The sequence below is a fragment of the Erpetoichthys calabaricus genome, chromosome 8 (assembly GCF_900747795.2).
Source record: "Erpetoichthys calabaricus chromosome 8, fErpCal1.3, whole genome shotgun sequence".
In the NCBI taxonomy this organism is placed as follows: Eukaryota; Metazoa; Chordata; class Cladistia; order Polypteriformes; family Polypteridae; genus Erpetoichthys; species Erpetoichthys calabaricus.
In genome coordinates, this window is record NC_041401.2 from 198339990 (window position 1) to 198353740 (window position 13751).

Genomic DNA, 13751 nt, shown 5'->3' on the forward strand with positions numbered 1-13751 from the left:
CGCTCGTCCTCCTGCGCTGGCACGCTGCCCGGGAATGTCTGCCTTAATGGGAACCAGAAGACGCCCGGCGTAAACACGCAGACTTTTTCCAATGTGACTCAGTAAGCAACCGGGCCTGTCGTGGGACGGCTGGAAAGGCGATGAATCATTCCAGGACTTTGGCCTCAGATACTCGAGCTCCTGGGAAGCAGAATTGGTGGGGGGGAGGTGGGGGTTGGTGCACCGCCATGTCTGCCTCACGGGCCCCCAAAGGCGCTATAAACGGCTTGGCTCTGGCGCAAAGGCACACGTCAGGGCCTGATATAGTGCCTTTCACCCACCGGGCTGTGAGGATCATGAGGAGCAGCAGAAAAGGGGAGCGACTTTGGGAAGGCCCAGTGGATTGTGGGTAAAGTGAATTGTGAGCGGCCCACCTGCCCCGACCCCCTGTCCTTAGACCTGATGCTCTTGGGCGGTCGCCCCCCCAACCCCCACCGCTCCGAGGTCGTCCTCCATGATTTTCCACTGTGTCTTGTTTGTGTTGCCATGGTAATTAATGTGGGGGTCTGCGTGTGCAGCCTGGGACTGTTTTACGAGTTGGCGTCGCTCTCTTCCTGCTCACATCTGTGCCGAGTCGGTGGGCTCATAAATCAGGCACATCTGCTCTTTTATCATATAGCGCCCTTCACCAAGAGCACAGATGTCAGAAAGGTGGGCGCCGGGCCAGGACTGGCGGCCCGTCGACGTCCACTTGACCCGCAGGTGGTCTTTCTCATTCCGATCGCGTCCTGGGGTCGGCCGAGCTGAGTGCGGGTCACGGGTGTGCCACGTCATCAGGACGGAGAGCCCGCCGAGTCTGTGTGTGTGGCCGCGTGGTCACTTGTTTACAGGGGTCTCTGATAAAGTCGCTATATCGAACAGTGGTCCACACTGTGTTTTATGTCTTGGCTAGCGCGCCAGTCGCCGCTTTGTTGGCACATCTTCCTTTACTTTTGATTGGTGGCCCTCAGCTATTGAGCCCACGTGGGCGCGGCCCACCTGACCCCCAGTCTGAGCCCTGCTTTCTCTGCTGGTGGCTCGGTCAGTCGGCCCACCACAAAGGCTGCAAGGTGCTGCAGCCACAAGTCCATAGCCCCCCAAGCCCCCCAGAGTCGTTTGATTTTGTCTTTTCTTCTTGATGCCCAGGCGGCCCTCTTCATTTTCTTCATTCTTCTCCTTGTCTTTCACCGCCATGAATGCCATCCCAGCTGCTCCTCACTTGAGCTCCCTGACAATTGAGATGGGGGTCTTGGGTGGGCACTGGCCAGGCACACACATCATTCTGTAATGAAGTGTGCCTTGACCTCCCCTGGCACTGCCACCCTGAGATGTCTGCCCACCCATTCATTTATAATACACAGCCAGTTGCCCGCAGTGCCCTGGCATTTTCTTACTCCCCACGTCTCATAAGGTCCTGTCTGTCTTGTGGCAGACCCTGCCATCTTGGTCCTGGGTGGTGTGAGAGACCTGAGGACTTGTCGGGTGCCCCAGAGTGCCATCTCGGCTGGCTCTGAGGTGCCCTTGCTCTCCTCGGGCTGAAGAGGTGGCGGTGGTGCCATCAGAGAATGTCTGCAGTGGCTCTGCTGCCGACGTCTCGACTTCATGGATGTTCCCAGCAGCCTTAGGAATATTCAGTGACGTGTGACAGACGTCATGCCAGGACACAGCGGGTTCATCATGGCTGCCATTGTGGCACTGGATTGATGACTCTCGATGCAAAGGGCGAAGCTGCTTGCTGTTGCCCGAAGAGCAGGTCGGTCGCTCACGCCCTGCCCACCAATTCATGCCTTCACCACACTGTATGCCCACAGTGCCCCCATTTAAAAGCCGAGTCAGCTGACGCAGCATAGGTAAGACCACCATGCCCACTAGATGACCACTGCCCTTTAATAGAAATATCACAGAAAACACACAGCAAGGTCAGGAGGTCCAGTGTTATGGAGGAGTAAAGGAAGAAAAGCAGACGACCGGGGGGCCGATGAGGCGGTGGAGGTGGGCTGGCAGAAGGCTAGGAGAAGAGGGCAGCGCTGAGCCGTGTGACAAGGAGCCTCAAGGCGAGTCATATAGTGCCACCTCTGTGCCCGTCGGCGGACTTTAAAGTGAGGCCACAAACGTGGGACTTGACCTCTCGACCTTTGCAGAAATAAGGGGACAGGACTGGCGACCTTGGTGGTCCGAGTAGTGGGCTGTTGTTGTAACCCAGATGCCAGCACGGCGCCCCCCACCAATCAGCACTCAGTCACACAGAGGGAGGCGGGGCTGTCCAAATGACGTCTTTTTATTAGAAAGTCCGCCCCTTTCCCGTCACAAAAAAGAAAACAAACAAACAAACAAACAAAAATGAAAGCCCCGCTAAGAAGAAGAAGAAGAAGAAGAAGTACATTCCATTTGTAAGGACTGGACGTGGGGGTCTCGCAGAGGTGCGTCCCAGTAGTGCATTTCGAGCTGTAAACACCGTGACGAGCCCCCCACTGAGGCGCCACTAAGCTAGAGGAGCGAAGACAACGAACGGGTAGCGAGACGAGGACTCGGACCCTCCTCGCCGCTGCACAGCCACCGACGGGCGGAGACGCGACACGTGGGAATGTGACGATACATAGGAGACACCGGAGTGCCAGCACCAGAAGATACACCATGCAGCCTTTGTGAGTAAAGAGAGGGGGGCTCTCGTGGACCCTCGACGGGCTCGTCTCCTGCCTTCTCCAGAGGTAACTGTTGATTGCTCCGTCTTGAGGCTTATGTGCCGATGGCTCCGACGACTCCAGCGGTGACTTGTCCTGCAAAAGCAAAGGGCAGAGGGTCTACGGCTGGTCACCTTCGACGCCAGGGCAGGTGGGCGCAGACGCCAGGCTGGAAGGTGAGAGAAGAAGCAAAAGCCCACCTGAGACGCACGTCTTCTCGCACTCCTCTTGGGTCTCGAAGCGGTTCTCATTTCCGTCACACCCTCCGTACCAGAAGCGCGTGCACTCCTTCAGTTTCACATCGTAGTACCACCTCAGGGTGAAGTTGGCACACGGTCCTTCAACTTTGTCAAGCTGGCAGAAATCTGCAAACGTGAAGAAAAAACAAAAAACAGTCAGGGCGCCAACTCCTACTGGCACCTTCTCCAAGGACTTGCCTGGCATGCTGAAGCCGCTTTGGCTGTTTGGCAGTCGGGACCTGGCACCTGTGGCATGTGCTCTCATCTCGGTGCCAACTGTCCATCCAGTAGGGCAAATGCCACACCAAGTCACGCAACTGAAGGCCCTGCTGGACACGCGGAGACCAACCTGGCATTTACGTTTATTTGTCTAGTGAACACTTTTACCCAAAGCAACTTACAAAGTAAACTTCAAGTGTGACAGGACAAGGTGACCAAACTGACCACCACAAGTGAGGACCAAATACAAGGCAAGGCAGTACCACCCAGCCAGGGGCTCTTCTCGAGCCATTCGCATGGAGGTAGGCAACTTGCTACACATGAAAAGAGGCTGACGCAGAGGTGGCATCACCGGACGCCATTGATCAGCAGAGCCGAGCGGTAGAGCATCGGGTTTAAATGTACAGGGTGCCGCGGTGGCACACACCAGCAGTGAGTGGCAGCTGACCGGACAAAGAGGCTGTAGCAGCGCCCCAAGGAGCCGGGCTGAACACAGATGGGTGCCAACCAGACGGCTACACTGGCGGCACAGAGCCAGGATGAGGCGGTGGGTGGCACGGCCCGCCGCACACTGGGCCGATTGTTCCGAGCTCAAGTGCTGGATTTTCCCAAGGAGCTTCGTAATACGTTCCACATTGGGCACCGATGGCAGCAGAGGACTATGAATAGATCTTTGTGTCTCATGCACTGCGGTCTAAAAAAAGCATCATGGGAAGATGCCAAGGGCCCCGACTGAATGGTGACCTCGAGTGCCGCTGGCCTGGCATCACATCCTACTCCTGCCTATCCAGCACCCTCACGGTCTCCAGGCCGCCAGTCACTGTGCTTCAGGTCCATCCAGGGGGGTGCCCATTGCATGCAGTTAGTTCTGTTCTCACCCTTTATGGGAAGGCGGGCAGCGATAATGAGCTGCACTGCGGTCGTGGGGACATTTCAGGATGAGTCACCGAGCAGATGGCCTTTGTCTGGGGACTGACTGGCTGATGGCCTCCCTTCTTGGGGCCTGCTCTGGCTGGCATCCGGCCTTAAAGAGGCACTAGAGCGGGCACACTGGCACAGCCCTCGCTTCCCAATTTTCACTTTCATCTTCCTCATTTGCACCCTCCACCGATAAGTGCTTGCACATGTGGTACTCTCGGAGATTCGCGCCCGCATCCTCAAACATTCAGAGTCGTTAAATCACACAATCGGAGCATTCAGGGCTGGGAATTAATGACTTCATGTTGGAAAAGCTGATGAAGTGGAGCGGCGAAGTGCGCGAGACGTGGAAGGAATGACGAGACGGGCACAGCGGCACATTTACGGCCCTTGGCCCGTCCGCCAGCTGACCTTCGAGATGCTGATGGGGGGCCAGGCCTTACAGACCTGGCACCCGAACAGATACGTCCCACCACGTGCAGCACCCTCGGCCAAGCCCCACACAGCGAAGCCCCCCCCCCATCCCCAAAGGTGCCCACCTACCTGGGAAGCGGACGTCCTCCAGTCGGGGAGCCGGCATGCTGCTCTCGGCGGCTGTGGAGAAAAAGTCGTCGTTGGTTTATCTTGGGGGGACGTGGCGGGCAGCAGAGCTGGCGAGTGCCAAATGAAGCGAGCGGGCAGGCAAGCGGGCAAGCCAAGCAGCGGTGCAGCCAGGGCAGAGTACTTACATGGTCTCAAGCAGTGCTTAACGCACTCGGCCTCAGATTCAAATCTATTGGCATTCCCGCCACACCCTCCGTACCAGAACTGGGTACAGATCCCGCTTTTGGTGTCAAAGAACCACTTAGCCTGATAGTCTTTGCACTGCATTCCGGGGTCAAAGTTCAGAGTGCACGGATAGGTAAGCCCCCAAGCTAAAACATGCAAGAATAATAAGAGACATGGGGGTCAGAAAAGGAGCAGCTGGTCAGCGGCCCGCCGACGGCACTGGTCAGTCCGTATGCGCCACCCCCCACGCCGGCCCCGCCCCTACAAGATGGAGGCTCCGACTGGCACTCCGGGCAGACGTATGGCAGAAGGCCAGACATGAAGTTGTACCCCCAGGGTGCCCCTGAGAAAGCCAGCTGTGCACCGGCTCTAGGTACCAGTCTGGAGTGGGCGTCTCTAACGCGGGCATGGGATGTGGCATCCGCTGTGGCCCCCCCACAGACTGAGCGACCAGAGCCCTCATGTCGCTCCTTGACTTCTATGGGGCACCGTGAGCAGACGACACGACAGACGAGCGGCTGTCACCATGACGGGCAGGTGTGTCACATGCCGTCGACGAACAAACGTGACTTCATTACGAGTCACATGGTGACCAAAGCCTGCGCCGCATGGCTGTCTGTGCTGGACGGCGGGCTGAGCACCCACGCCACCCCGTAGTTAAACAGCTGTACCAGATCATGCAGTACGCCCGACACGCCACCCACGGCTTCCCCCCAATGTTGGCTTTTTAGACGCTATGCACATTCACGGAACACAGCACGACGCCAAAGGTCAAGGATGGCCCCCTCGGCCCCCCTTCAAACCTGAGCCACTCAACACTGACCGGCTGTCGCGTTGTCTAGCGGTTGCGTGTCCAACTTCCCTGGAGTCTCCTGTGGCACCGCACTGGCGTTCACGCCCGCTTCGGCATCTCCTCCAGCAGTCACCTTCTCAGCTCGTCCTACAAAAGAGACAAACGTCGTCACGGCGCAGCCCCTCGCTACTACGGGGGTGCCTCTCGGCGGACTGACCACACAACAGGCCTCCCTGGTCATGTGACACGCCATGCGGACAGGAGGTCCCGGGTCACATGACGTGGTCATCCCCCAGCAGCTGGGTTGTGGTTTGGGGGCTCTGTCCTGGGACCGCACAAAGTCACGCATGTGATTGGCTCGCCTCCTGGACTGCAGAGGGCTGATGGGATGGGGCATATGTGTGAGCGGCGCAAACCCGGGGAGGGTATGCCTGGGCTTTATGCCACCTTAGTGAGGCCTCATCTGGGTGCACTTTGGGACAAAGCAGTTCACAAGACGTCCAGAGGAGGGCGTCAGGGCTGACCGGTGGCCTTGTCTTTAGAAGGGCACGCGTCCGGTGGCTCCCTGGGCGATGCTGCGGTAAGCTCACTCACACCCAAATGGCAGTGACCGGGTGGGACCTTTGCGTCTCGGCTCTAAACTCACCAGTTGTCACCGTCCCTCGGTGCAGAGCTCTGAGCTCGCCGCCCACGTACTCCGTGACAAGCACTCGGTATTCCTGGCTGCTCTCGAGGTCGCGGATGAAGAGCTCGCTTTCTGTGACGTTCTTCTTCAGCACCAGCGCCTGGTCGGCCACTTTGGTCACCGTCACCTCATACCGCGCGTCCGCCTTCTCCTCCAGCTTCGCCCATTGCAGTACTACGCTGTCTGCGGTCACATTACTGGCATGCACGGTGGCGCTCTTGGGCTCTGTGTGGGGAGTAAAGCCAAAGACATGCAGTGACTGCATATAGTGGAACCCCACCGTGACGTGACCCCTAAAGAGCAGGTGCCAACAGTACCTTGGTGCCTACTGACTGGCTCTGTCGCAATTTTTTCTTTGACATTCCTGTGGAAGGAAGAAAAGAAGATTGGAGTTGGTGTGAAATTCGGGAGCTGAACCCTGGGTGGGACACGAGTGACGGAAAGAAACGGCGCGAGCTGCACCCTACTTACTCCTGCTTTTGTGGCGGTCTGAAGGGGGTCTTCATCGGGTCATCGTTCTGGAACCAATCACAATGCTTACGCACCTCCATCGGAAGGTAAAAGGCGTTCTCGGCTGCAACAGAACACACGGTTGGCATTTCCGCCCCAACAGATTACGCTTGTGATCCTCACCAGTCCATACTCACCACTGATAAACTTTGGAATTAAACGGGCAAACCGCTGCAGGCGCTCCTCATAAAAGAACGACACCTTCTCCACTTTCTTGAAGAAGACATCGGTGGGCTCGCTGGCCAAGGCAGACAGGTCCTTGACACTCACTTGCTTGCCAATTCCGAGCACCACAACGAAGAAGCCTCTGCACTTGGCCTCCACCACGGTCTTCTGCAGCCGTCCCAGGTCACCTTCAGGTATCTCTCCGGTCACCATCAGCACGATGACCTTCAAAGGACGAGGGTGTGGCACTTTGTGAAACAAGTCCTCGACGGTGTACTCGATGGCACGATCCAAGGCCCGCACTCCTTCCAGTTGAGTCATCGTGTTGGCGAGAAAGTCCTTAATGCCCTCCTTAGATGAATAGTCGGTCAGGCCCACCTCCACCCTGGCGGGAGTCGAGCTTCGGTTCCGCTTGAACTCAAAGGGTGCGTGCTGGACGATGGCCACCCTGGCGTGATGCTCTGATGCTTTGGGGTCAGCGGTGATCTCCATGTGGTCCACCATGCTGGCGATGTAGCGCTTCATTTCCAGAAACTGGAGGGGGGTGGTGGTCTCTGAACTGTCCAGGATGAAGGCGATATCGATGTCCACATCAAATGTTGAAGATCTTCTCTCTCTTGATGACACGGGAGGAACAAAGTCACAAGAAGCATCTGGGCTGCAGAAATCTGTCAGGAGAAATGGCAGGAACTTTGTGAGTGGCACCTAATGGGGCATCAAGAGGCATCTTGATGGCAGGCGCTGTCTTACCCAGGCAGACGTGGCAGTTGACCACCTTCTTGAGGGCCTGGTTAAACTGGCCTTCTGGAGCAGGAAGTGTGAGAACTTGCGCCATGCCAGTTCCATTGATCTGTGCAAGTGAGAGAAGGAGATCAAAGAGAATGCTTCACTACAAGCAATGCCAGGCGGACGTCGGGGTGAACTCGAGGGGGCACGGCGTCCACACTTTAAACTTACAAGACAAAAGCTGGAGAAAGAGGGCAGTGAACAGGGAAGCTGGCACTCTGGGGTGAGGCCCAAAGCCACTGACTGCCCCTCAGTCATCATGGTGGGCACATCATGTTGTTTGTTGGAATGACGAATGAGAGGGACACGAGAACTTGAGCTAAAGGCCTAGACATCACACAAAGGGGGAACGGCGCCACCTACTGGGCGAATACGTCTGAGCAGGGTGACAAAAGGGGTGACCAGCACGCCCTGCTGCTGCCGTCTGCCTCGATGGGTTAACACACTGAGCCACCCGGGCAGAGCCGTACGCCTCGGTGACAGACACTCGTCTGTGGCCCTGGCCTGCCCAAGTCACCCTGATGTCTCAATGGCTGCCAGTGTGCCACTCCAGCATTTAAAGCCGTGCCAAGTGTTTTTTGGCCTGCACGATTACACCGATTGATTTTCTGGGATAAATATGCCACTTCACATGGCACGTTATCTTCCTTCCCGCTGACCAACTGGATGGGGCCTGGCAGTGGCAAAGGCTGGGTGAAGACAGCACTTAGATTTCATTCATAGACACAAAAATGATGCCTGGCTGGGCCGCCATGTTGGCCAGCGCCCACATCATATGGCATACAGACTGGCCCTGCTGTCACAGTAGTCCCGTGAATGCCCTTCTGGTCTTTCGTCTATTAGTCAGGAGGCTGCGGTGCCTTTTAACGTTTCAACGGCTCAGGTGATATCCGTCAATCGTTTTGGAGAAGCACAAAATATTCTTGGAAAAAGTCCATCTAACTCGAGTTAGCCAGAGAAGGTGGCACTCGGCCGCCCTCTCGATGCCCGGCCCTGTATATGGGTTTTCTGCAATGTCACGGACTTGCAAGCATGTCATTCTAAAAATTAAACTTTTTCTTGCCCACCATTATGGACCCCCAGCCCCCGACGATGTGCCTGTCAAGGTGCTTGGTCCCCATCATGGTGACTCACCTGCACGGCCTGGGCGAGCACCCGGTCATCCCGGGGAGTGAGGAAGACGGTAGAGATGCCGGAATCGTACAGCTTCATGGCGGCCGTGCCCAGCGTAGAGGAACTCTTGACGGGCGCCCCGGTGAAGAAGATGGCCACCTTCCTCATGAGGAAGCCACTGCGCACTCGCTTGAATGTGTTACGAGCCACGAAGTGCATGGCTGTCTCCAGACTGCGCTCCTTGGTCGTCGCCAGGTACTGCAGCTCCTCGATCTTCTGGACCAGGGGCTTCTTCTTCAGGTTGTCAGCAAAGCGGATTTCCGTGGCGACCTCGTTGTTGAAGGAGAGCAGCGCCACCCTCGCCCCTCTCGGGACAGTTGCTCTCCGTGATCGTCAGATTGTTGACAATGCTGAGGATGGTGCGTTTCATGCGGCTAAACACCTCCCTGGGCACTCCTTGTGAGGAATCAACAACGAATGCCAACTCAGTTGGGTACAGGGGGCACTCCTGGGAGCCTGGAAGCACAAAGAGGCTGGATGAGTTGTGGAGCCGAGCTGGAAGTGTCCACATTTCAAAGAATTACAAGAGCCCCTCTGCCCTGGCAGGTGATGTGACCCTGACGCTATGCATGACTTGGATTAGCAACAGAAAACGACTTACCGTAGCAGCAAGCTGGAAAGAAAAGAAAAGAAAAATGTGTGAGAAACGGCCAAGGCAAACAACAGCAGCACAGAACAGCAGAGCGCGGCGCGGCGCAGCGGCCCACCACGTTCTTCATCAATGGAAAAACATCAGAGGAGCGAGGAAGGGAGCCAGAGCGGCCCGGCAAGGCCAATGTGACGCCCCTCCATCCTGGCAGCAGATCTGTTTGTCACGCAGCCCCCTCTACACCCACACTTATGGCAGCCCTCCCTACTTACGGCATTTGTCCCGTATGTTCTTCACAAGGTCACATTGCTGGAATTGAAACAGAAGGAAGAGGAGCGTTAGATCCCCCCATCTTAACCGGTCATTTCATGTTGCCCATAGGTGTGACCGGACTGATAGAGGAGTGGCGCTAAAGCCATCGCCGGTGACCGTCACACACACACACACACACACGGGCAGTGACAACAGAGAGCACTTTAAATGACCTACCGCTATGCCTGCGCCCTGTGGTCCTTTCTGACCCTGTAAAGGTGAGGAGAAAAAGCCAAATGAAGATGCGCCTTCCAAAGACCACCGGGGCTTGCCCACAGACTTACAAATCAGCCACTCAGTGGCATTCACTCACGTAAGGTCCTGGGTAGCCTCGCTCTCCCTTTTGTCCTTCAGGTCCACCGTCCCCTGCGTTCCCCTGAAGAGCAGAGAGATGCACACATGAGGAACTGCTGGCGTCCCTTCTGTCACCCTTTAACAGAACCTCCGCTGTCCAGTTTTGAGGTCATTGGGATGGGAGGGCGCATTGCCAAACATTTGCCCAGGGGGACCTACTGCTGGGAATGAACAGTGCCTGGCCGAGGACTTGGACCCCCTCTCTTCGGGCCCACATGATGAACCAGTGGGCCACCGCTGCACCCCTCAGGGTCCCCTTAGCTCAGATGAATGCTGAAGGTTTTCAGTGTGGCCTGCTCTTCAAGACCCCCAAGTACCGGGACAGGACATTCTCATGCGGTGACGAGGACCCCAAAGTGCTACTTGTGGACGTTCCAAGATGTTCTGCACCATCTGCGCTTTTCTTACTGACTTTGCTACAAGGCTCAGAACGCGGTCTCTTTGGCAGACATTCTGGACAGACACTGTGGGATGTCACCCTAGTTACGTGACCCGTGTTCTGCTTGAGGGGCTCAGACTCGGCCGTTGCCTATGCTGGCACTTGAGCGTGACGGCCCGCTTGACAAATGGCTCCTCTCATTGCTGCTTTCTCACAAGTCATTTGAGGTCGGCCTGACTCACCCGTCTGCCGCGGTTTCCTTTTGGACCAAGAGCTCCTTTTGTTCCACCGTCTCCAGCTTCTCCCTGTTCAGAAGATACAGGAATGGAAAGATTGATCTTCGCTGACGAGGGGATGGCAATGAAAACGCACTGCGTTGCACAACTGGGAGCAAACCAGAGGACACGATGAACAAAGGGTGAGCAAAACACTGGGCAGCGCCCGTCGATGGCTTACCTTGAGGCCTTGGTATCCTGGGAAGCCTGAGTCCCCCTGTCAGAAGACGACAAAAAAGACAAAATGCCAGTCAATACATGAATGTCACTGGCATTGGTGCCCCATTTCTTCAGCGGGAATGGAGGATGGACCACCAAGGACTCAACTCCTGCTGAAGGTGTTGGTCTGTAGACCACAATCACACACCTCAATGGGCTTTAACAGGCCCTGTTCACCTGACGGACCCCCAGCCTCGACTCTCTAAGACGACAAAGAAAACTCCCAAAAAACAATGCAGGAAGAAACCTTGGGAAGGGCAGCCCCCTTCTGGGCAGGCCGGGCATGCAATGGGGGTCAAAAACAGTCAAATACAAGACAGGAAACACGAGGCAGGTGGTCCACATCTCAGAGCCGCTACAGATAGCGTCTGTCACGTAGATGCCCGTGCACGTCGTTACCTTTCTTCCTTTCGGTCCTGATGTGCCAAAGCCATCCCTTCCATCTTCACCCTACAGAAGAGAAGAAGGAAATGTTAATGAGAGCGCCTGGCACAAGTCCATCTGGCGAAGTGACCCCTAGACGGGAGCAGATGGCCATCAGGGTGGCGGAGCGGAGGCCCAAGTGTCCACTCAGAGCCACAATGCCAACGTGCGGCGGGGAGCTCCAAGCCCCAAGTACTCGAGGTTCTGGCAGATTCCTCCATTTTGTTTGTATCAGCAGGCGTGTCACTTTGCGTGATGTCATTGGCACTGCCTGCTCCTCTGCGCCCAAGATTGCGGATTTCCCAGCAGAACTCAGTGTGTGTTTTGCGCTTGGCCACTGACTTTGGTTCTACCTTAGTGCTTCAATTTGACCTCCTGCCTCCTCTTATTCTCTGCCACCGTGGCCCGTCTGCTTTTGGTTGGCATGCTGGCACTTGTCATTTTGATGCGTGGCCTTCACTCACCCCCTCGTAATTTTAACCTTCTACCCTTTTTGCCGATTGTGACAGATCGCTGATGCTCCACAATGGAGTACCAGGCAGGACAACGCCAGTGTTTAAGTCACCCTGTCACTTTTGGTTTCATTTATTTTTTGTCCTCATCGGCACCACTTTGTATGGTGATGTGTGACGTCAGGCCGGCTCTGCTGTCGCCCACCGTTTCTCGTTTCTGAGCAGCTCACTTGCCTTTGAAGCTGACCAAATGAGAAGCCACGCCACTCCCCTCCCCCCCACCCCCCCATCCAGGCAGATGAGAAAAACCAGAAGCCAAAGGCGGCCAATCAGAAACAGGCAGAAAGGTCAAAGGTGCAAGAGGAGCAGCAGAAAGAGGCAGGGTATCCAAAGCAAAAGGCAGAAGGGGGGATTAAAAGACAAGACACTGGGCGGACTCTGCTGGAGGCCCCTGTGGAGACCCTCAAGCCTGAGGCTCCCATCACATGACTACTACCCAGCGACCATCGCTAACCAACAGAAGAGGGTGGGGGGCCCTTAAAAGGAAGTTCGGATTGCGTGCAGGCCTCTGCCTGACAAGGCCCTAACCCAGGCGGCTGGTACCTACCGATTCTCCTCTGGGACCCTGTGGACCGCCCACTCCTTTGTCTCCTGGATCGCCCGGTTCTCCCTGGTGACAGTGAGGAAGACAATGCAGATTTACTCCTTTGTTCCCATAAACACAAGCGCGCAGTATGAAAGCCGCTTTGGCCTTTGCTGTCACGGCCTCACTGTCAGCTTTGTGCCTTGTGAAGTGAGCGCGTCACCTGGATGGCACTCTGGGTAAGGATCAATTCAAGGGGCTGCGTTATTGGAAAATTACCAAGGGGCAGAGTAAGATCTTAAAAGAAATATTTAACACAATCACAGACCCTCGAATTTGACAGAAGGGTTAGCAGCGGCTTTTTAATCAAACTTGGTGCCCGATGCCCGCCTGAGTGAAGAAGAAGTCATTTGCTAAGAGCAGGGCAACAAACCTACGATGGGGGGGCATTAGAATTCATGACGGCCAGACGCTGTTTGTCGCCCTCTGGCTTGGTGGCACAGCCCCTCACCTCTGCTTCATGCCAGCTTCGCTGTCACATAGCCCAGAGGTCATGCCCACTTTCCTGCAGTCATTCACCGGCCGCCATGCTCTGCGGCATCGACTAGTGCAGGACTGCGCGGTAAGTGGGCAGCACCATTCCCTCGAGGATCCAGCACCTGGGTGTCGTTTGTGTGGCTTCTGCCAGTCTGCGTGGGTCTCCCAAAGGTTAACTGCTGTAAAGGTGGGCACTTTTTGCGTTGTCTTTATTAAATGAAGGATTTGTGTGTGTAAATCTGACCCTTGTGCTGAGCTGTCACTCCACATTGGGTGCCCCGCGCTGACCCCTGCGTGTCTGTGCACCCAGCGCCAGTGGCGTCCTCGTATGTTTGTGGTACTGGTAAACATCAGAAGACAAAGACTAAACAGTTGGCCTGCCAGAAGGGGTCTTTACCAAACATGGACACAAGCGCCTCGTGCCTGAAACGGTGTGAGGATGACATTAAGTAGACACCCCCCCCCCCCCCCCCCCGCCTGTGCATGTGTCAAGTGGAGGACAGCAGCCCCCTGCCGTCCCCTCATACAACTAGAAAGGCAGTCAAACTGACCCTCTGAACGCTTACCTTCCTTCCATTAGGACCACGTCGGCCACGTTCACCTGGGGGGCCAACAGGACCAGCAACACCCTGCCAAAAAAAAAATCGTGAGACCACTATAAAGCAATCCGGAG

General features: G+C 56.0%; 1 protein-coding gene across 1 annotated transcript in view; it reads right to left on the reverse strand.

Moving 5' to 3' along the window:
- Window positions 1-2278: 2278 nt before the first annotated feature.
- Window positions 2279-13751, reverse strand: part of LOC114656463 (collagen, type VI, alpha 3) — a 54433-nt gene continuing 42960 nt past the window's right edge. Inside the window, 21 exon segments of the mRNA XM_051931279.1 lie at window positions 2279-2795; window positions 2900-3064; window positions 4619-4669; window positions 4804-4989; window positions 5667-5783; window positions 6283-6546; window positions 6639-6685; window positions 6793-6895; window positions 6969-7664; window positions 7747-7846; window positions 8917-9267; window positions 9269-9411; window positions 9557-9768; window positions 9813-9853; window positions 10034-10066; window positions 10170-10232; window positions 10832-10894; window positions 11046-11081; window positions 11483-11533; window positions 12566-12628; window positions 13645-13707. Of these exon segments, the coding sequence (XP_051787239.1) occupies window positions 2755-2795; window positions 2900-3064; window positions 4619-4669; window positions 4804-4989; window positions 5667-5783; window positions 6283-6546; window positions 6639-6685; window positions 6793-6895; window positions 6969-7664; window positions 7747-7846; window positions 8917-9267; window positions 9269-9411; window positions 9557-9768; window positions 9813-9853; window positions 10034-10066; window positions 10170-10232; window positions 10832-10894; window positions 11046-11081; window positions 11483-11533; window positions 12566-12628; window positions 13645-13707 (2889 nt within the window). The 3' untranslated portion in view covers window positions 2279-2754.